At 33.2% G+C, this 22,960-nt stretch overlaps 2 protein-coding genes across 10 annotated transcripts; one reads left to right on the forward strand and one right to left on the reverse strand.

The window, feature by feature from the left end:
- Positions 1–1,983: 1,983 nt before the first annotated feature.
- Positions 1,984–11,471, forward strand: LOC120068313 (acetyl-coenzyme A synthetase, chloroplastic/glyoxysomal-like). Its single transcript, XM_039020032.1, is given in 18 exon segments — positions 1,984–2,076; positions 2,078–2,134; positions 2,748–2,903; positions 4,056–4,178; positions 4,310–4,478; positions 4,916–4,998; positions 5,243–5,344; positions 5,697–5,785; positions 6,097–6,187; positions 6,923–7,036; positions 7,841–7,917; positions 8,210–8,288; positions 8,728–8,796; positions 9,971–10,146; positions 10,281–10,337; positions 10,831–10,921; positions 11,102–11,200; positions 11,286–11,471. Coding segments are annotated over 18 exon segments (1,902 nt in total). The 5' UTR covers positions 1,984–1,992.
- On the reverse strand, positions 10,918–21,795 carry LOC120068314 (mitochondrial intermembrane space import and assembly protein 40 homolog). 9 transcript variants are annotated; one of them, XR_005479164.1, is made up of 7 exons: positions 21,623–21,795; positions 13,457–13,488; positions 13,254–13,379; positions 12,236–12,465; positions 11,414–11,466; positions 11,305–11,330; positions 10,918–11,176 (listed from the first exon to the last, which is right to left on the reverse strand). XR_005479164.1 is itself a non-coding variant. In XM_039020033.1 (5 exons), exons 1-4 carry the CDS (start codon positions 21,750–21,752, stop codon positions 12,262–12,264), a joined length of 492 nt encoding a protein of 163 aa, XP_038875961.1. In that variant the 5' UTR covers positions 21,753–21,795; the 3' UTR covers positions 10,918–11,176; positions 12,236–12,261. The 9 variants fall into 9 exon arrangements, 1 of the variants encoding a protein (XP_038875961.1); XR_005479160.1 differs by having other exon boundaries at positions 11,280–11,330; XR_005479159.1 differs by having other exon boundaries at positions 11,280–11,330; positions 11,414–11,474.
- Positions 21,796–22,960: the final 1,165 nt, after the last annotated feature.

Here is a 22,960-nt window from a genome sequence, read left to right on the forward strand (position 1 = left end):
ATAGAACAAACAAAACAATAATAATAATAATATAAAAATCCATATACTATACTAACTTATTAGAACCATTTTTTAGTTACCAGAATTTTGGGTTTTTGCCAAAAGTGAGTTTAATTTAGTGGTATTAATATGGATCAGAGGTCCAATCTCCCATCCAGTAATTATTGTAAAAAAATAAAAAATTTGGATTTTTGAGAAAAAAAACAAAATCGAGTAAATGAAAGTTTTTTTTTTTTTTTTTTTTTTTTTTGCATAGTTAATTCTCTTTGTTCATATAATAATTATTTTATAAATAAAACCCTTAAATGGAACAAAATAAAACTGGCAAATCGGAATAACCTCCCTCCCAAATTGTTTATAAAGTCTTCTTTATATTAATTAGCAAAGAGTTTATTAAGAAAAATTAATTAACTAGAAAAAACTTGCAAAAAAAAAAACTCACAATTAAATTTAATTTTGGGCATATAAATTAACCAATGAACCTCTCTTTATCCCACACATCAAAAAGAGAAAAAAAACATACAAAAAAACAAAATGATTTCAAACGACGTATTTTATAGATCTCAAATGTTGTTGTTTTGGAGGAAACTTCCTCTTGTCAACATTAACTCTTCATTTCCTTTTAGAAATTTTCTCATCAAACCTTTCAAAACTCATGTGGTAATCATAATGTTCTTCTTATTATTGTATTTTTGTTTCTTATTTGATGTTGTTAACAGAAAGAAAAGAAAAGGTAAAGTAGTATTGTTTTATTTTTAAATACTTATTATGCAATTTATAAGTTAAAAAAAAAACTAATTTTTGTTTTCTAAAAATTATAGATTAGAAAAACCATAATGTTTTCTTTTATTTATTTTTGGCTCTACTAATTGGATTGAACAATTTAACATTTAGCACTTGAAAATTGGATCTTGTGAGTCAAAAAAGGAAAAGGAATGGAATCACAATAAAGAGAAACTTGATATAACCAAAGACAACATCAACAACATAGAGGTAATTACTTCCTAAATTATTTAAATTAATTTTAGTCTTCAAAATTTTCTTAAATATCCTAAACGCTGTCGTTTTGCAGGAGTTTCTTCCCTCTCAAGAAGATGAACTTGTGGTTCCATCCCAAGAATTTTCCCACCAAGCCCATATTCCTACCACTCAAAAGGTCTCTCTCATTCACAATTCACAATTTTTCCCTTTAAAATCTATTTAATAATGTTTTTTTTCTTTTTAATTTTTTAATTTTTTAATTCTTTTTAGGAGAAGTTTTCATATATAGAAAAAAATGTCAAATTATTTACAGAAATAGCAAGAAAAACACTGATAGACACAGATAAACTTCTATCAGTGTGTCTATCACTGATAGACATCTATCAGTCCCTATCACTGATAGACGACACCGATAGACTTCTATCGATCTCTATCAACCTTTAGTAAAAAAGACTAAATTTTGTTATTTTGTGTAAATAATTTTCCTTATTTTTCTAGTTTCGAAAATTCCCTTTTTTTTAATTTGAATTTTAATGTTACTATATATATACTTATTCCTATTTAATTTTTACAATATTAATTTTGTATTTAAGTATCAACTTGCATAAAATATATATATCACCTATCAAAAGTTTAGAAATTTGAATCTCCGATTCATTCTATTATTACACTAAAAAAATATATATACATCCTATATAAGTAAGAAAAATAATCTGACCAACTTTTATTATTTATTTTAAAAGAGATAAAAACAATGAATCGAGACTTCATTTCTTTCTAAAATTGCTATACAACCCTAAAATGACCCATCAATGTGTATTTAAAAAAATCTTTAAAAAATAAAAGTATAACTGAATTATCCCCAAAAAAAAAATACTAAATGAACCCTTTTTAAAACAAGCACATTTTTCTTTAATTTAGATTTTACCCCATTCTTGGCAACTACTCAGACATTAAATAATTATTTAATGTCCTTTTTTTTTTTTTTTTTTTGGAATTAAGTACTTGGATATGTACAAAAGATCCATTGAAGAACCTTCAAAATTTTGGTCCGAAATTGCATCATCTGAGTTTCTATCTGGAAAAAGGAGTGGAATCATCATCAAGCCGTCATTGAAACCTTGATATTACCAAAGGCAAGATTAATATAGAGGTAACCCTCCCTAATATATTCTCTTTTATATTTTCAAAATAAATATCTAACATACCGTTTGATAATTATTTTTAAAAAATTGTTTTTGTGTTTAGAATTTGATTAATAATTCAACCATTGTATTTAAAAATATGTAAATTATTATAAGAAATATAGATGAAATAGACTTAATTTTCAAAAAAAAAAAAAAAAAAAAAGACAAAAACCACATGATTACCAAATAGGATCTAAATGAATGCTTAGAGTTTTATTTTTAAAATTATTTTTAGAATCAAAATAGTGGAAATCCTAAACGCCTACATTTATGTTGGTAAAATTTGAAATTTTAAAATGAATTATAAAATTATAATAAATATATTGATTCATATAATAAATTTTAGATTGTTTTTAAATATAGAAAAATAATCGAAAATATTTACAAATATAGCAAAAGGTTATTGTCTATTAATGATAGACAGTGATAGACAACAATATATTATTATCATATATCACTGATAGATATTGATAGACTATGATATTTTGCTATATTTGAAAATATTTACGGCACTTTTATTTGTTGTTTAAGATCATTTTTTCTTAATTTTATTAGTTATTTATTTATTTATTTGGACAGTGGTTCAAGGGTGGCATCACAAATATTTGCTATAATTGCATTGATAGAAACATTGAAGCTGGATTGGGAGATAAAATTGCAATGTATTGGGAGGGAAATGAGCCTGGCTATGAGGCTTCTTTAACCTACACCAACCTCCTCCACCAAGTTTCCCAAGTATTATTTATTTTTTTTCTTTATTTTTCATATCTTCTTAATTTTATTTCCTCTTTTTTATGTTAAAAAATGGGTTTTTTTTTTTTTGTCAAATATCTTTTTTATATATATTTGGTCAAAAAGATGTTTACACTTAAAAAATTTCTAATGCATGTGCATCTATGGGCTGTGCCTTTTAGTTATTTTTTAAGAATAACTTCAATTTTTCTTAAAAAAATAATAATTTTTATTATAAAATTTTGAGAATATATAAAACATCATGTTTAAACAACTAACTATAATTACAATGCGTAGGATTTTTAGAAATAATAACCAAGTATATAACATCATTTTAAAAATTACAAATATAGACAAGTCGATAGACTTCTATTGTGGATAGATTCTTACCAGTGATATGATCTATCACTAATAGACTCCTACCAATAATATGGTCTATCACGGTAGACTATTTATTATGTTATATCTGCTGATACTTTGGGTTTAATGTCTATATTTGTAACTATCCTTTTTAATTTTTTACAACTTTGTTTAGAATACAACGTAACATTATTGGTATGTTTGGAATAATTTTTTAAAAAATATATACTTTTTAAATAAAATCCTTTTTTCTTATAATGTAAAGTTTATCTAATATAGATTTTTTAGTGGTTTAGATTATTAAAAATATTTACTATTTAAAAACCTATAATAATATGTAAAAAGTATTTTAAAAATAGATTAATTAAAAATTACTTTTAATGGATGATCCATTTGGTAATTATTTTAAACAATATTTTTTATAGATGAATTTTCATGCTTGTAAACAATATTTTTTATAGATGAATTTTCTTGCTTTATTATCTATTCTACACAGATATTTTTAAATCATTTTGAAAACTATATAAAAATTAGTTTTTTTATTAAAAAAAGAGTATTTTTTAAAACTTTGACCAAGAGTTGAAATGTATATTAATAAAAGATGAAAATCAATATAAAGAGGTTACTAAAAACTAATAAAAAAATCTTTTTGAAACAAAAAAATTAAAAATCAAATTATTATCACAAGCAACCTTTATAATCAGTTCCACAGTGTTAGCTTGTTTTTATGTAACATTATTGTGTATTCTTGAAGACTAATGAAAATTTATGTAAATTTATATTAATGTTGATTAGGTTGGTAATTATTTGAGAGATATTGGAGTTAAAAAAGGAAATACTGTTGTGATTTACTTACCTATGATTATGGAACTTCCCATTGCAATGTTGGCTTGTGCTCGCATTGGTGCCATCCATTCGGTATGTATATGCCCTTTATTATCTTAGATTAAAAACACGTTTGGTTCCTAAATTTTTAAGAAAATATGCCTTTTATATATAATGTATAGTTGAAAAAAATGATATTGATATATTTGGGTGTATAATATAAGGTTGTATTTGCTGGATTTTCTTCTGAATCACTTGCTCAAAGAATAATTGATTGCAAACCAAAAGCTTTGATTACTTGCAATGCTGCAAAAAGAGGCTCAAAAACCATCCTTCTTAAAGACATTGTTGATGCTGCCCTCATCCAATCAGCCAAACATGGCCATTCTATTGGTATGCTATTTAATTTAATCCACTTAATTAGAACTAATTAATTTCTAAAAATTTTATAATTTATTATTATATAATAAATTATTAGCTTATCTCATAATTTTTTTTAAGTAGTACTTAGATGCGACCTAGGTTGCATCCATCTTCCTATACCCTCATCCATCACATAGAAAAATAAATTTAAAAATATTTTTAAAAAAGAAAAATAAGTTTGTCACGTGGTAGATTGTGATTGGATTATTGGGTGAGTTACACAAAAAAGCTGCAGTCCAAAATGCACCCAAATATTTTTTTTATCTTTTTAATTTTAGAAATAAAAGATATAAAGGTGAATGTAGGGAAATGAATATATAATACATTTATATTTATATTTCAGTCAATATATAGGTTAATAAAAAATATCAAAGATTTTAAATAATACTTTTAAATTTGTTGGGCAGATTCATGTTTGGTTTATGAAAATAAATCAACTTTGAAGAAAGAAAGCACCCCATGGAAAGAAGGAAGAGATATATGGTGGCAGGTTTATTGTTTTTTTATATATTTTTTTCTTTTTAAAGAATAGCCTTCTTAAAAATTTTAAATTATAAATTGAAATATATTTTAAAATAATTAGACTTTGTTTCATAATAATGTTTTAAAAACGTTTTTGAAATTTAGCTATATATATATATATATATATATATTGAGTTATTTGTGGACAAGCTATTTAGATTATTTAAAAATTGACTCGTTTTCTTTTAATTTTTTTATTATTATTGTTTTAGGATGTTATTCCTAAATATTCAAAGAATTGTGATGTGGAATGGGTTGATGCTGAGGATCCTCTTTTTTTGCTTTACACAAGTGGGAGTGCTGGAAAGCCTAAGGTATTTACTTACCTTTTTTTCTAATTAATTATTACTCTCTAACTTAAGTGAGTTTCAAATTTTATGAAATTAGAAAAGAGATTTCCAAAAATAAAAAAAATAAGGAGAACGAAAATTTTAATTTATAAAAATCTATCGGTATAGTAATAGAAATTTATAGAAGTCTATCAAGATCTATCAAAAAAAAATTTTGTTGCTATTTCTATAAATAATTTGATATTTTTTCTATTTGTGAAAATTTCTTAAATTTATAGAATGGGCAAGAGAAATCATATTTTTGACATTATTATTAGTTTATATATATTTTTATTAAGTGATAATATTTAACTATTTAATTTTATATGTGGAATAGGGTGTAGTTCATACAACAGGTGGATATATGGTGTACGTTGGAACCAGTTTCAAATATGTCTTTGACTATAAACCTTTTGATATTTATTGGTGAGTAACACATCAATATCCTTAATTTTAATTTAGGTTTAAATTTTATATGATTGATTTAAAGTTTTTTTAGAATATTATATACAATTAGTTTAAACTTTAGTGTAATTATAATTAGTAGTACTTTTAGGACTAATAATTAAATGTATAACAACATTTTTTTAAAAAAAATTACAAATATAGTAAAATGATTTATCACTCATAGACTTTAAAAATTATCTAAATTTTGTTATATTTGTAAATTCTTTTACATTTAACCTTTAGATCTAATTTCTATATTTACAATTGTCCCTTCTTTTTATTATTTTAAGGTCCACGGCTGATTGCGGTTGGGGTGCGGGGCACGGTTACGTGACATATGGGCCACTGCTTAATGCAGCCACTATTGTTATTCATGAAGGGGTAACTACTTAATTAACATCATGATAATTTCATTTTCACTTCCATATTTTTTTATAGTTCTTTATAGAAAGGGTAGGGAATTAAGGTATGAACTTTAAAGATGATAAATTAGTATCTAATCTATTAAGCTATATTCGAATTTACATTTACACTTCAATAATAACTACTAGTTAAATATTTCATAACATTAGTTCTTAAATTTTGATGGCTTTGTCTATTTACTCTTTACTTCTTAATATGTATTAATGTTCTATGAACTATAATAGTAATTTTATGTGGTTCATTCCTTTAACACTGTTAATTAAATTATTAATTTTTTTCTTCATAATATCTAATCGAATTACACTCTAGTGTAATGTCATATCAACATCTAAGAAACAATATAACAATATTAGTAATAGAAATATATTAAATTGAAACTATAGAACGTTTAGAGACTAGACAAATATTATCAAAGTTTTAGGGACTAAATTTGTCTCCCTACGGGTAAACAGTCGTCGGGAGATTGAACGAAAAAATCCAATTGGTATATCAAACTCCTGATGGTGTTGAAACTGTCGAGAGAATAGGAGAATTACCGTCGTTTCGTTGATCCCGTCGAGAGTTACTAACTCCCAACGGTATATATACCTTGCATAAACTCCCTATGAGTAGGCATTGCGCGTCGGAAAAGGAAAAAAAAAAAAAGATAGTATATAGAAAATGTTGATACAATAAATAATGGATTGGGTGTAGGTTGCAAATTATCCAAATTCAGGGAGGTGTTGGGAAATAGTGGACAAATACAAAGTCTCCGTTTTCTTCACTGCTCCCACTTTGATCCGTTCTCTCATGCGGGATGGTGATGAGGTAATTCCCTTTCTTTTACTTTTTTTTTTTTTTTTTAATGTTTTTCGTTTAAATTTAAAAAAGAAAATAATAGTTAAAATACCAATTTTGTCCCTACTTTGCTCAATTATTACTGTCTCATGAAACTTAAATTTAGTTTTAATTGAAATTGAAATTGGTTAAATGATAATAATAATTTTCGTGCAAAGAGATACAATATGTGAATATATTTTAAATTATAAAAAAATACTAATAAATAACCAAAAAAATATTCCTTTTGAAAATCAACGAAAAACTAATTATAGAGACTAAATTTAATATTTACAAAAAGTATAAGACTAAAATTAAACAGTCCCAAAATATATAGACCAAAATGATATTTTTATAAAAAAAACAATAAATCCAACTATAGAAATTTATGCTAAATTGTAAGACAATCCCTTGGAACTTACTATTTGTTTCAAGCTTTCAAAAGTTTTAATATTACTCTTCATCTTTCATAAATATTTCAAACCTATAGTTGGAGTAGAAATCCTCTAAAATAGTATAGAAAATCGAAACTTCAAACCGTGTGTAGGTGACTATGTTGAGAATTCCACATTGAAAAGACCAAGGGGACTCACACTCTTTATAAGATAGATGGGTTACTCCTCTTATTGTCATTTAGTTTTGAGATGGATTCGCATACTCTCTAATAGACTACACTCATACTATGTCTCAATTTTGAAACAATTATAAAAGGTTTATGATTACATTGCAACCTTAAAATAATTTAATTTAAAATTTATAGACTAAATTTATAATGGGTCGAAATTATGGATGCAGCATGTTAGGCGTTACTCTCGAAAATCTCTACGAGTACTTGGAAGTGCAGGCGAGCCAATTAATCCAGCTGCATGGAGGTAATTAAAATTCAACTATATATTAATTATTTTTTTTTACTTTTAAAAATTACTTCTTGGAGTAAAAATTCAAACTTACCTCGTTTTTTACTTTTAAAAATTACTTCTTGGAGTAAAAATGCAAACTTACCTCGACTACTGACCAATAATTCGTTATCATTAAATTTTATAAATTCAATCACATTTTTTGTATGCACTTGTAAGCGTCTGATTTTCATTTTACTTATCTTATAACCTTATATTTGTAATGTAATATTTTTTTATATAAAAAAGTGATGAATTAGATATACAGGTGGTTTTATAAGGTGGTGGGTGACTCTCGGTGCCCTATTTTGGACACGTGGTGGCAAACAGAGACCGGTGCCGCCATGGTAATTATTTTATTATTATTGTTGTTGTTGTTAGGTTGGCAATGGAGCCGGGTCGAGGCGGGGACTCTGTCTCCGTCCTCGTTCTCGCAGGGTATTTCCCCCTCGGGGACGGGGATTTCTCATCAGGAAAACGGGTCCCCTTAGGGACCCATTCCCGACTTTTATATATATAAAATAAAAATTTAATCGAGGACGGAGATGGAGACGGGGACGGAGGCGGGGATAACCTCCCCGTCCCCGACCGAGGACCCGGTTAGGATCCCTAATTTGACCTCATCCTCGGTCAAACTAGAGGCGGGGACCTGCGTGGATCTTTGCCAAACCTAGTTGTTGTTGAGTTCATGGCAATTATATGCACATATTTCATTTTTAAAAATATAAATTAGAAAAATTTTTAGTATTGAACTAATTAATTAAAGTATATGGTTTGTGGACGTAGATTACTCCAATGCCAGGGGCATGGCCATTGAAGCCTGGTTCTGCTACTTTCCCATTTTTTGGAGTCCAGGTTCTTTCATCTAAAACTACACCCTTTTATCATTTCTAAATGTAATTATTGTATAACATTTTATATAAAATTTACAAATTAATAATTTTTTTAAGAAATAATATTTGTTAGTCCCTAGATTTTGTATTTAGTTTTCGTTTGGTCTCTAAGTATCAAAGTGTTACACTTTTACTCTAAGTTTTTATTTCATCCTTACGTTTCAATATTTTACATTTGTATCATTAATTTTTTACGAATACTTATGTTAGTATTTGATGTAATTTTCAGTTAGTTAGTTTAAAATAATTATGATGTGAATTTCTTTAATTAATGTTAATAGTGTTTACAAATTAGTGAAAATTAATTTACTTATAATTAATTTAATCTTTATGTTCATCAATAAGCATTAAAACTAGAGATTAGAAGTGAGTATTTAGTTAAAAATTAAAAAAAAAAAAAAAAAAAAATCTCAAAGAATAAAATGTAATATTTTGAAACTTATGATTAAATAGAAATTAAATACAAAATTCGTGGATAATAGTGTAACATTATAAAACTTTAGTATTTAAATAAAAACCAGTCAAAAAATAAATATATTACTCGTACTATCACTTCGAAGTTAGAAATTAGATTCTCTTACCCTACATATTGAGAGAGAGGAAGAAAAAAAAAAAAAAAAAAAAAAAAAAAAAAAGGAAGAAGAAGAAGAAGAAGACGACTCAAAACCTAACAACTAGATTGATATTTTTCTCTAATTTTTTTAACCTAAATTCATTAATTGTTGGTTGACTTTGATAATAGCTTGTTTTTGTTGACTACAATTAGTTGTAATCCTAACAATTGTTGATGAACTTATAATACTGATTTGTCAAATTTTCAATTCAAAAAATTCGCACATTACATTATGACCCAATATTTATTGAATTAAAAAAGTGATAAACTTTATTTTCTTTATTATCTTTATACAATTTAGAAAATTCTAAAACACTAGTGGCACTGACACATACTCTCATAAACTTAATACAAAAGAAATGATAGATACTATGTAATGAAATAATATATTAATTCTATGCCTAGTCTAAAGTTAATCGAAGAAGTACCTACCATCCTACCACAGCATTACATATGCCCACACATTTATATCATAGTCAAAAATCGAAACGAACCGAACCGACCTAACCTAACGTCGATGCAGGCAGTGATAGTGGATGAAGAGGGGAAGGAAATAGAAGGAGAAGGCAATGGGTACTTATGTATAAAAGGTTCATGGCCAGGGGCATTGAGGACACTTTATGGAGATCATGACAGATTTGAAACCACATATTTCAAGCCATTTCCAGGATATTATTTCACTGGTGATGGTTGTACCAGGTGACTTTTAACTCATGTTTCTTAGGTCAAGTTTTTTTTTTTCTTTTCTTTAATTGGCTTTAATGAAACCATTTGATTTGATTTAGATAGTAATTATGTATGTTATTCCTGATCTTATTATGTTCGACATTTAGGGATAAAGACGGATACATCTGGATTACTGGACGAGTCGACGATGTTCTCAATGTTAGGTATACATATTTCATTTTCTTCAAACAAGTGATGTTAATGAGTTGATGTATGTGTGATATCCAAATAATTTGTATTTTTCAACAATTCAGTATTTTGATTTTGTTTGGAATGACTTTTAAAGTGTTTAAAGAGTGTTTTTAAGTATTAAAAAATATAGTTAAACACTTGATTCCAAACATATTTTTAGAATAAGGTACTTAATTTTATAACATTTCACATTTTTAGATAGAAGAACGTGTTGATATTTATCAGAGTCAAATAACAAAAAAGAAACTACTTTTCATGTCAGGTTAAAATCTTGTAAATATCTAACATTTCGAGTTATTTTATTTTTAACTTATATTTGATATATATTTAAATATATGTGGTAGGGTAGGTTAAGTGTTAGATTATGAAATGAATTCAAGCTTTTGTTAGATTTATCGACAAAAGACTAGACTATTTACATGTTTAGACACATAAAATATGGTCTAAAAACTTTATATTATGCAGTGGACATCGAATTGGGACAGCAGAAATAGAATCTGCATTAGTTTCACATCCTCATTGTACAGAAGCTGCAGTGATTGGGATTGATCATGAGGTCACAACTATTTCTACTTGATTCAAGTTTCAACTTCTTTGTGCCATTTGTGATCTTTATTATGTCGTATTGGATCAACTAACATTGGTTCGATAGACGCTCTTAAAAACAGGAACTAACAGAGGATATAAATCAAAGTGTAGGGACTGAATTTTATAATTTAACCTCTCTCGTCTTCAGGTTAAGGGGCAGAGTATTCGTGCATTTGTTACGCTAGTTGAAGGAGTTCCTCAAAGTGAAGAGCTCCGAGAAAGCCTAATACAAACAATTCGAACACAAGTTAGTCAACAATTTCAAAAATATGAACTTAAGAGGATTGTAAAAGAATAATTAAGGGTGAAATATTTTGATATTATACTTTCAGATTGGAGCATTTGCAGCACCTGATAAAATACATTGGGCAAATGAGCTGCCAAAAACAAGGAGTGGAAAGATATTGAGAAGAGCTTTGAGAAAAATTGCATCCAAGCAGTTGGATGAGATTGGAGATACCTCAACACTTGCAGATCCTACTGTCTTGGATCAACTTATTGCACAAATTGATTCTTGAAACCTCAAAAATAAGTGACCTATCAATAAAAAGCCTTAAAGAAAAGTTTGCAGTGGCCAACTTAGTTTCTTATTCTTTTGAAAATTAGTTTTGATCTTGTACTCAATCAAGGGCATGTTTGGAAAGGAGAAAAAGATGTATCCAATTATCTTCTACATGTAAAATTTTTTTTGGCAGAGTATGTTATTGGAATTGAATAGCTATTTCTACATTACAGATCATTATCATCACATTTTTCCTCAACCAAACAGCCACTTGAAGTTTTGGCCCTCAACAAAAATAGTAGAATCACAAACCAAAGATTAAGAGAGGCAGCCAAAATCATTTTGAGATTCAAGAAAGAAATTTCCCGCCTTAGAGAAGTTTCAGACATGTCTTATAATCCAAAAAAAATCTACGTGCCTTCAAATTTTTTAATTACAAGAATCTTTGTAATCCCATAACCATACTTGTCATTGAAAGCTATCTTGGTCACTACCAAAAATACTCTCTATATGCTTTTTTGGTTCTCGAGTTACATTTCTACAACCACAGCATCCCTAGTATTGCATAAACTCGTAAACGCATGTTTGATACATTCATATTTAATTTATATTTTAAATATGATGATTTTAAAATGCTCTAGGAAGCAAAGAAATTGAAAAATCAGGGATATTGCTACGATGTAACTAATAGAATCTCAAACTTATTCATTATACTGGTATACTTTGGGATGTATAAGAATGTATATTACATCGCCAATAAAATAATCATAACAATCATACCAGGATAGACAAAATGGAGGTTTGGGCTAAAGCTTGGACTTGGGAATTTGAGGTTCTCTAGACCATGAAGGAGGAATGACTCTGTAATCTTGAGTTGGCTTTTCAGCCTTTTCTTTTTCCCTTTCCTTCTCTTCTTCATCTTCATCGTCCAAGATATCCTTCGAGAACGCATTTGGATTTGCTTTTATGCAGCTCTGCAAAGCCACAAAAGGATGCACGCAGTCCGATCCCTTTGGAAAACATCACAATTTGGCTGTTAGTATGTACCACAAATTTTGCAAAGATTTTTAAGAATAAAAATTTCAAAAAAAAAAAGGCAAAATGAAAAATCAACCTCATAACTTCACGAATTTAGTTCTTAAACATTTACAAATTTTGCTTATTCTTTAATTTTTGAGTTCAACACGACAAGTGGAGTTGTGAGGATTTAAACATCTAACCTCTTGGTCAAGGATCTACTTAAACCAGTTGAGCTAGGTTCAAGCGTTGTTTACCCTTGGGTAAAAATCCAAAAATATCAAATGCTAAAGAAGTTTGTAGTTGAATTTTAATTATAAAAAAATGTAATAGAAATCTAACGAGCATAATTAGTTGCAGTGTTAAACAAGATTAGTTATAGCCCTTCTACTTTTCAACAGAGAAGGGTGCTGTTTCGTGTTTTTCAACCGATGTGATGTATCAAATTTGTACATCATGTTATGGAACTTATATGCCATGCCATGTCGAATTCCTTCTCTCTCCCTAATGTCTGAAGACATTTGGTAAGTTCTAACCACAAAAATGTACAAATCATAATGAAATTTTATAACTATACAAGAGACCAAATTGACTACAATTACACGGTTGCGATCAAAAAACATAATTTAACCAAAAAGCTTTGCCGTAACTTCTTTTTCCTTTAAAAGCTAAATGTGGCAGGGTTGCGATTAAAAAATATAATTCTACCAAAAGGCTTTGCCGTAACTTCTTTTTCCTTTAAAAACTATATAAAATGTGGCAGTTCCTTCTATTTCCTTACCTTTTCCTCGGCAGTACTCTTAAAGAAGCAAAGAAAAGCATCAGAAAACTGGACCCCACATGGACCTTTACGTAGGTCAGCTATGCAGGGGCACTCTAACGCTCTGTTAGCTTTGGCATCAAGAGACTGAAAGAAGCATGGGTCAACTTCTTGGTTTCTATTCCAATTTCAAAAGGAAGCTTATATCTTTAAAGTGGACAAACCTCATTTGTTTCATTACCATAAGCTGCAGCTTCTGCAAGAATGAAAAAGTTGTTGATTATCTAACATGTGCTCAAATCTAACACTAAAGAGAACTAGTACAACGGATACTTCATATAATATTTCATTTTATGTGTACTTAAACTATAATAAAATTTTAAACAAAGAATAGTTAAAGCACACTAAACAAATAATATCATTCTGTTCTCTGATTAAATGGCTGCATTACTCAGTTTTTTCTGTTGTCTTTTGTGATGCCAGCTTAGTATTTCATACGTGAGGTAGTTGGCTTCATGTGTAATCTGTAATATACCCCCTTGAATAAGATCTCACGACTTCAATGGTTAGTCTGTAGAAAACCTCACTTTTATGTTGCTATGAAGCAACAATGGCTAGTGTTCACTTAAATAAATTCCGTCAATGAAGAACTATAGAATAACCTACTTGCTAACTTGCAGTCAAAGCTTGTTGCAACTCAGGTTAAGTCTTCACTGGAAAGGTTTCAATTGGATGGCCTCCGATAAGCCGTCTGGTCTACATAACAAAGTAAGCTCTCACAAATTAGATCAATACAACATCCTGTGACGACAAAAGTGGCCTCCACTTCTTAGAAACTACAGACTTGAAGCATGAAGGACACCTCGCAGTAGCAAGAAAATGACAGATGATGTCCATTGTGTTTATCCTCCCACATTCTAATGCCAACCAACAGACAGACCCACGAAACTTGCTAATTGAAAATATAAAACACTGACTCCTAAATGGCAGTCAATTAACTTCTTCAGGAGGTGGTTTTACAAATAAATGACAGCTGAAACTGTTTCTCAAGTCACAGGATACAAGATGTAGGGCGCCAGATGCATAAAATCCTTTCTTGGCATCCAATTAAATGACAGCTGAAATTTTAATTTTAAGTCATAGGACACACAACATAAGGCGCCAGATGCATCAAGTCGTTGCTTAGCATCCAATCAAGTGCTGAAGAAGAATAATGCTTCAGCAAACATGGACTTTTGCAAGTAAAGATAACTACAAAGATGGCTGATTATCCTCACTCAGTGAAGACTAAAATAATAAAACCTGTCGGTGGCTATAAATCCAATGAGGATTTTCTTTCACTAAATTCTGTCTAGGTCAGATGACAATACACACTGATTGTAGCCATAATCAAAGCAAACTTGCAAAAGCAGGCTAAATTTCATAAAATTGCATTTGAACAAAGATTGACCAGCTGCACTTCGTGCATGGAGGCAACATGATTATTCGTCATACTCATAACAATATTGCTGGAGGAGATTCACAAAATAAAATCTTCAAACAAAATACTCTTTTCTTTCTCATCTGGTCAGAATAGACAGAATGCAAGGTTAACTTAGAGGAAACTGTTAGGCACCCACTCCCCCTGCACTTGGAAAGTACCAACAACAAGCCAAAATACCAGAACAAAGTACCACAAATGTATATTGACCTTAAAAGTAGAAAGAAGTCTGATTACAAGTCAAACAAATCACAGCAAAGAAACTTAATCCCGAGATCAATAATGGAAAAGCTTGCAAGATAAGAAAGAAGCAACCAGCCAATTCGAGAGGGCTGGGACTCTCCTCTAAAAGCCTTACTCTGCTTTTTACCCAAAAAGATACCCTCCCCACAGTACCAACATTCCTTGTATGGTAATACAGTGGTCCCCTCCCCTAACTAATTCTCACGTCCCACTTCCTCTGTGCAGGTAGGATGTTAGGTAAATTCCCTTTTCTGCCCCTCCTTTGGTAAGTATGGATCACTGATGGTCTAACAATACCCCCTCCTCTAGATACACCTTGTCCTCAAGGTGGAGCATGAGAAATTGTTCATTCATCTATGGACCGGCTCCCAAGTGGCCTCACTCTCCGGAAGGTTTTTCCATTTCACCAGTCATTCATTTGTTGCTAATTCTCCATTCCAACACACCCCAAGTATGGCTCCCGGTATAATTTGGAGTTCGAACTCTTCTGTCAAAACCGGTGGATGATGTTGCACAAGTGTCTTGTTCCCCAACTTCTTTTTCAGCTGTGACACATGAAAAACAACTGGCCTCATCGAGTAATTCTAACTTGTATGCTACTTCCCCAATTTGTTCCAGTACTTTGTAGGGCCCGTAGAATCGAGGGGAAAGTTTCTTGCACCTCTTTTTCGCCAACGATCGTTGTTTGTATGGCCGAAGTTTCAGGAACACCTCCTCCCTAACTTCAAACACTAATTCCGAGACCTCTTCAAGTCTACTTGCTTCTTCATTCGGTTTTGAGCTATTACCAAATGGTCCTTCAGGGCTCGAAGGGCTGCATCTCTTGCCATTAGCTTTTGTTCAACAAGATCATTCAACATCTTCTTCTACCCATAAGATATAAGAGGTGGTGGCGGCCACCCGAATACTGCCTGATAAGGGGTTGTTTTTATAGATGCGTGGAAGGTTGTGCTATACCATAGCTCAGCCCATGGTATCCAAGTGCTCCATCTGGTTGGTTGCTCATTGCAGAAGCAGCGCGAGTAAGTTTCTAGGCAACGATTAACTCTTTCCATTTGTCCATCTGTTTGGGGGTGGAACGCGGTGCTCTACTTTAATACTGTCTCCATCATTGTAAATAACTCCTTCCAAAAATTGCTGAGAAAAATCTTATCTCAATCAGTGATTATGGTCTTGGGGACTCCATGGTGGCGCACCACCTCATGGACAAACAAGTCTGCTACCTCCTTAGCAGAAAATGGATGCTTAAGGCGTATGAAGTGAGCATATTTACTCAAACGATCCACGACCACCATGATGTTGTCCCTGACTTCGGCAACCCTTCAACAAAATCCATCGTTAAATCATACCAAATCTGATAAGGAATGGGCAGAGGCTGCAACAAACCAGCTGGAATTATTGCCTTAGTCTTATTTCGTTGGTAGATTTCACATTGATCCACATACTTCTTGACATCCGACTTCATTCCCTGCCAGAACAACTCACCCAACATCCGCTTATATGTGCGAAGGAACCCGGAATGTCCTCCCAAAACCGAGTCATGAAATGTGTGAAGTAGTGTTGGAATTAGTGATAAGGATTTAGAGAGTATTAACCTTCCCTTGTATAACAATTTCCCATGTTTAAGTTGATAATTGGGTTTGCCCTCAGTATCGATCTCCAAAGCAACTATAATTCGTTGCAACTCCTTATCCCCTTCGACTTCTTTCAGACCTATCTCCACATCCACCAACGCCGAGGTAGATAACACTAGGATCTCAACTCCTGGCAGTGAACGAGACAATGTGTCTACTACTTGTTTTGCAGTCCGAGTTGATAAAAGATGTCGAAGTTGTATCCCATTAGTTTAGTTAACCAACGTTGGAATTGAGGTTGCACTTCTCATTGCTCTATTAGGAATTTTAATGCCTTCTGGTTAGAGATCACCGTGAACTTGTTTCCCAATAAGTGATGTCTCCATTTCTGCACAAAAAACACAACTGCCATCAACTCCCTCTCATATATTGACTTCCCCTATGCTCGAGCGGATAATTGTTGACTGGAGAAGGGAATGGACCTATTATTCTGTGATAGAACTGCTCCCAAACCGAACCTAGAGGCATCTATTTCAATCACAAATGGTTGAGAAAAATCCGACAATGCTAACACTAGAATTGTAGCCATGGTTGTTTTCAACTCTTCGAACGCCTTGGAGGTTACCCGTCCCATCTAAACGAATTTTTCTGCAGCAACTTATTCAATGGTGCTACCGTCTCGCCATGTCCCTTAACAAATCACCTGTAGCATCCGGTTAACCCCAAGAATCCTCTCAATTCGGTCACGTTCTCGGGTTGGGGCCATTGTAGCATCACTTTAATCTTCTCATCATCTGCCTCCACTCCACGCTAGGATATCCAATGCCCTAAGAACTGTATAAAATATTGGCAAAACACACTTTTTCTTATTCGCAAACAGGTGGTTATCCCTCAGAACGTTGAATACGACTGCTAAGTGCAATTCAAGAGTGGTGATGTTAGGGGTTGTAGACCAAAATGTCATCGAAAAACACCAAAACAAAACGACGAAGGAACGGTCAGAAGATCTGATTCATTAACAATTGAAATGTTGTCGGGGCGTTGGTCAATCCAAAAGGCATGACAAAAAATTTGTAATGTCCCTCGTGGGTGCGAAATGTCGCCTTCTCGATGTCTTCCTCCCTCATCTTGATCTGATGGTAACCAGATCATAAATCCAGTCCGGAATATACTGTTGAATCATGTAATTCATCTAAAAACTCTCCAATAACCGGGATTGGAAACTTATCAACTATGCTCACTTGATTCAATTTTCGGTAGTCAACACAGAACCTCCAACTTTTATCTTTCTTTTGTACCAGGAGAACCGAGCTCGAGTAGGGGCTACGACTAGGCCTTATGATTTCAGCTTGCAACATTTCGTCAACCAACTTTTCGATTTCTTCCTTTTGGGTGTGCCCATACTTATATGGCCTCACGTTGATCAGTGCTTGACCTTCCCTGATCACAATCTAATGGTCGACTACCCACTTTGGGGGAAGGACATTTGGTGTACCGAATACATCTTCACTCTCTTCCAAGAGCGCTTGGATCATTACCAGAAGGGCCTCAACTTTTCCGTCATTCAATACATGTTCTGCCCCTGCGTCCCCTTCAATTTTTGTGTTCTGAAATTCGATCAGGAAACCTTGGTCATCTTCTTCCCACATCTTGGACAAAGCCTTCAGTGTCACTTCCGTTTTAGTGAGCGACAGATCTCCTCAGAGAGTTACTTGTTTCCCATACACTACGAACGACATCATTAGGGATGGCCAATGCACCCCCATGGACCCCGTTGCAAACAACCACTACATTCCGAGCACCACATCCATTCTTCCTAGGTTGATTGGTAGGAAGTCGGCTATTACCACTAGTTCGGGTAAATTCAGCATCAATGCCTTGCAAATTCCATTCCCTTTAACTGTCGCTCTGTTGTCGATAACCACTCCGTACTTGGTGGTCTCCAATAGAGGTAGTTTCAATTCTGACACTAGACGCTGATGGATAAAATTATGTGTGGCCCCGCAATCAATAAGGACTACAACTTCCCTTCCATCGATTGTTCCTTTTAATTTCATTGTCCCTCTCTTGAAAAAACCCAACATCGACCTCAGGGAAATTTCCGCCTCTTCCACTACCTCGAACATATTTAATTCCGAACCTTCTTCGCCCTCTGCTGTTTCTAACCTCCTCTAAGTTTGATTCGTCATTGGTGATGAATAACATCAGCTCCTGATTTTCCCTCACCTTGCATCAATGCCTGGTGAATACTTGTCATTGCAATGGAAACAGAGCCCCTTCTCCAACCGTTCTCTATACTCTCTGTCACAGTCGCTTCACCGATGGGTCCTTCTTCCCATAATTTCCCTTAATGGGAATCGAAATTTGTCTGGTGTTTCCTACTTCCGTCCCCTTAGGGTTCCCTTTATTTGTAGACGTACTTATTTTATTTCTGGATTGGGCCTCCCCCTTTATGGTCCCAACCTCTTTCAACTCTTTCAGGGATAATTTAAGGGCTAGGTTACGATCATTCACCAATTGGGCCTCCCTCATGCAAGCCTCCAAGCCCACTGGTCGGTGGCTAATTACCTCCGCTTGTAACTCTAGTTCCAATCATTCAGGAAAGTGTCTTTCAAAACGTCATCTGCCAGGTCCAATAACAACATGGAATAGGCGACAAACTTCTTGACGTAGTCGACATACGCACCCTCTTGTTTGATCCTTAGTAATTAAGCGCCCAGGCTACCCTCGACAGTGGGTCGGAAATGCTCAAACATCCTCTTCTTCAACACTCCCCACGATCTGATCAGATTTCTATTATGACTCCAAGGAACCAATCCACCTCATCTGGCGCAAAGCTCACCACGACCACTTTCACCTTCTCCATCTTACTTAACTCATGTATCTCGAAATAGTGCTCTGCCCTGTCAACCACGACTCCAGATTCTCCCCTTCGAAAACCGGCATCTCCAGACGCTTGTAATTACCCTTATCATTTCCAGTTCCCTAGACGGCAGCTGAATCCACTTCCTCTATCTTCCCTTTTGATTTCTAGTGCGATCCCTCAACCATTCCAAAATCACCGCTCTTCTTCATGGTGCTACTTTTGCGTACTTCCACTATGAGCTTCTCAAAGCTTTTGCAGAGTCCTACAATCCTGCCCTTCATCTCAGCTATGTCTTTCTCGTACATCTCCATCCTCTCCTCCATCTGTCGTTGCGCCATTTTCCTTGTTCACCCCAGGATGTTAGGACTCTAATACCAATTTGTTAGGCACCCGCGCCAAAATACCATAACAAAGTACCAAAAACGTATATTGACCTTAAAAGTAGAAAGCAGTCTGATTACAAGGCAAACAAAACACAGCAAAGAAACCTAATCCTGAGAACAATAATGGAAAAGCTTGCAAGATAAGAAAAAAGCAACCAGCCAATTTGAGAGGGCTAGGACTCTCCTCTAAAAGCCTTACTCTACTTTTTACCAAAAAAAGATACCACCAGACTGCTTTCTACTTTTAAGGTCAATATATGTTTGTGGTACTTTGTTATGGTATTTTGGCTTGTTGTTGATACATTCTGAGTGCAGGGGGAGCGGGATAAGAAAGAAGCAACCAGCCAATTTGAGAGGGCTAGGACTCTCCTCTACAAGCCTTACTCTACTTTTTACCACAAAAAGACACCCTCCCCACAGTACCAACATTCCTTATATGGTAATACAGTGGTCCCCTCCCCTAACTAATTCTCACGTCCCACTTCCTCTCCAAGTAGGATGTTAGGTAAATTCCCTTTTTTGCCCTCCTTTGCTAAGCATGGATTACTAGTGGTCTAATAGAAACCAAGGCTCATATAGAGGAGGGGGAGGAAATCATGATCGAGAATCCTTGTGTGTACACTATATATTATATGGGTCGATGAGTCACACACTTGCTCGTTGATAACAGCTCCTTTGCTCTAATTACCCCATCTTACAGTGAACAATCCAATTTTGTATCATTTTGTAAAGCTTGCCAATTCGACATTTTCATAGGTTGCTCTTCCTAGGTCAATTTTTATTTTCTAATCAGATAAACCATTTGTTCTTTTGCATTGAGATCTATTGAGGCTTGCACTTACTAATTGTAACTGTAGTTTATTTTATTTTCATTTCCATTTGTCCTTAAAAGTGAACTAAGAGGCTATCTTTCCCTTCAAACAATTCAAACTTTCATACTGAAACTAAACTTAAAAGAAGAATCCTAGTCCTTCGATTTGATGGTGGACAAGACTGGCCACTGCTTTAATTTCCTGAACAGCGGAAGAACAAGGAGTCCAGTAAGATTATCTCGTCTCTCCTATCTTTTAAAATGAGAGCTGAGATAAAGCATCACTGTCTGGTTGAAACTGCATTGACTCTCCTAGCTCAAGCCCATATGCCACTTTAATTGGGCGGAACATTTTATACTTCACTTTATTTGATAAATAGGCTCCTCATGCCCGTTCTTAAGGCCAAACTCCTTTTTAACTTTTCCACAACTCTCTCCCAATTGTTCTTTTCTGAAAACCTTTTCTAAAACAACTTTTAACTCAAACATAATCAATCTACCGTGTTCCAATGACAACCTTTTGGGTATATATCTTTGTAGAAACTGACCAATACCCGTTCTTCTAATTCTATCCTTTCTTGGCTCCCCTTTCCAATTCGAGTGACAACTCCTAGTCCCCCAATTTAACCCACTTCCCAGAATCCTTATTCTTCAGCAACCAGCCTCTCTCAGTCACCCATGCAATCACTTGCTTATAACCTAGCAAAGTTCCATAAATCCTATTACCATGAATAAACCAGGCCGTAGATGATGAACATAATGCCTTCACCAAAGCGGACCATACTGCAGACTAATTTCTCCTGTTGCCTAAGCATGCTATGAAGAATAAAAACCGATACTACCGCAGAAAATAAATTTAACGAAATTCACGATAGTCCTTAGACCTTTTAGCACCCGAAATTTCAATTTCTTGAACATGAATCATTCTTATATGAAAAGGATCGCTTCGTTCACTAACAGAGTCATTTTTACAGACACGTAGAATATGAACAGAACAAAAAGACACGAAGAGATCAAACAGAAGGAAACGGACCTGCAATCAGAGACTCCATGGAGGGAGGACGGGGAGAGGAACCGGAGGAGACGGGATTTGCGGATGAATTCCGGCTTTGTGGTAGATCGTTCGGAGACGATACGGCGGCGACGCTTTCAACTTGACCCATCGTTCTCTAAACTCAAATTGGAATCGGTAGAAAAGTAGGCGGTCTAAACTTCGAAAAGTGGACTAGAAAAAAAAAGGGAAATTTGTATGGATGACCCAATTTTTAGGTCCAAAATGTTAAATGACCCATTTTTGAAAAATAATATCAATTGACTCTCTGCTAACATCATCGTCATACCAAATACGTAAATTGCCCTTACACCAGCCTCACGAGGTAAATCTCGCTCTCGTCTGATTAAACGCTCTCGCTCTCGCTTGAAATTCTCTGGTTTGATGTGATTGTTCGCCAGTGTACGAATGATTTGACAATTTTCACGAAGAAGCCTCAAATCAAATCAATAATATCTAAACACAATACAATGGTGATTTCTTTAAAATCTAAACTCCATTTCAAAGGTGATTACTTCTTTGGTTTTCGACGGTGTTTTGTTGAACGGAGATTTTTCGAACAGGGATTTCCAAGACGCGGCTTTTTCAGAACGGAACAGTTTTTTTAGAAAAGTGAATTATGTTGAGTCTGTTTAATTATTTTTGCTGTGTTATTTCTGGAAATGTAGCATTATGAAATTTTGTATTGGGAAAGAGTAAGAAAGAGGAAGAGTAACAGAGAGAGCGAGATTTTGAGAAAGAGCGAGAATGAGAGAGCGAGATTTTGAGAGGGAGTGAGATTAAGAGAGCGAGATTAAGAGAGAGAGCGAAAGTACATTTTAATTGCTTGTACAACTTAATGACAAATATTCTCTTGCTTTGTAGGATGACAAAAAAGCAACTATTTATTCGATATGGAGGTGATTGGGATGAGAATAAAAGTTCGTATATTGGGGGACAGTTGAGAGGAATCATTGTGCCTCATACATTGAATTATGAAGAACTTAAATCTCGCATTTATAGGGTTACAAATGCCAGTTCTTCAGAGTTTGATCTTATACTGAAAGTTAAATATAAGCTTGAATTTGAAGCCTCTCCATAATGCATAATGAATGATGATGATGTTCGCTTCCTTCTTTTGCGAGAAGAGCTTAGTAGACTTCAGATAGCTATAACGTTGAAGTCTAATCAGGATGAAAATATTGGAATGGGGTTTGGAAATGTGAGTTATGATGATACGGTTGTGGACAGACAATACGAGAAATCATATCAGTTTCGTCGGGAAGAGGATGATATTCCATTGTCTACCAATACTGTACCATCAACATTCGATTATATGGA

The sequence above is a fragment of the Benincasa hispida genome, chromosome 12, assembly GCF_009727055.1.
Source record: "Benincasa hispida cultivar B227 chromosome 12, ASM972705v1, whole genome shotgun sequence".
In the NCBI taxonomy this organism is placed as follows: Eukaryota; Viridiplantae; Streptophyta; class Magnoliopsida; order Cucurbitales; family Cucurbitaceae; genus Benincasa; species Benincasa hispida.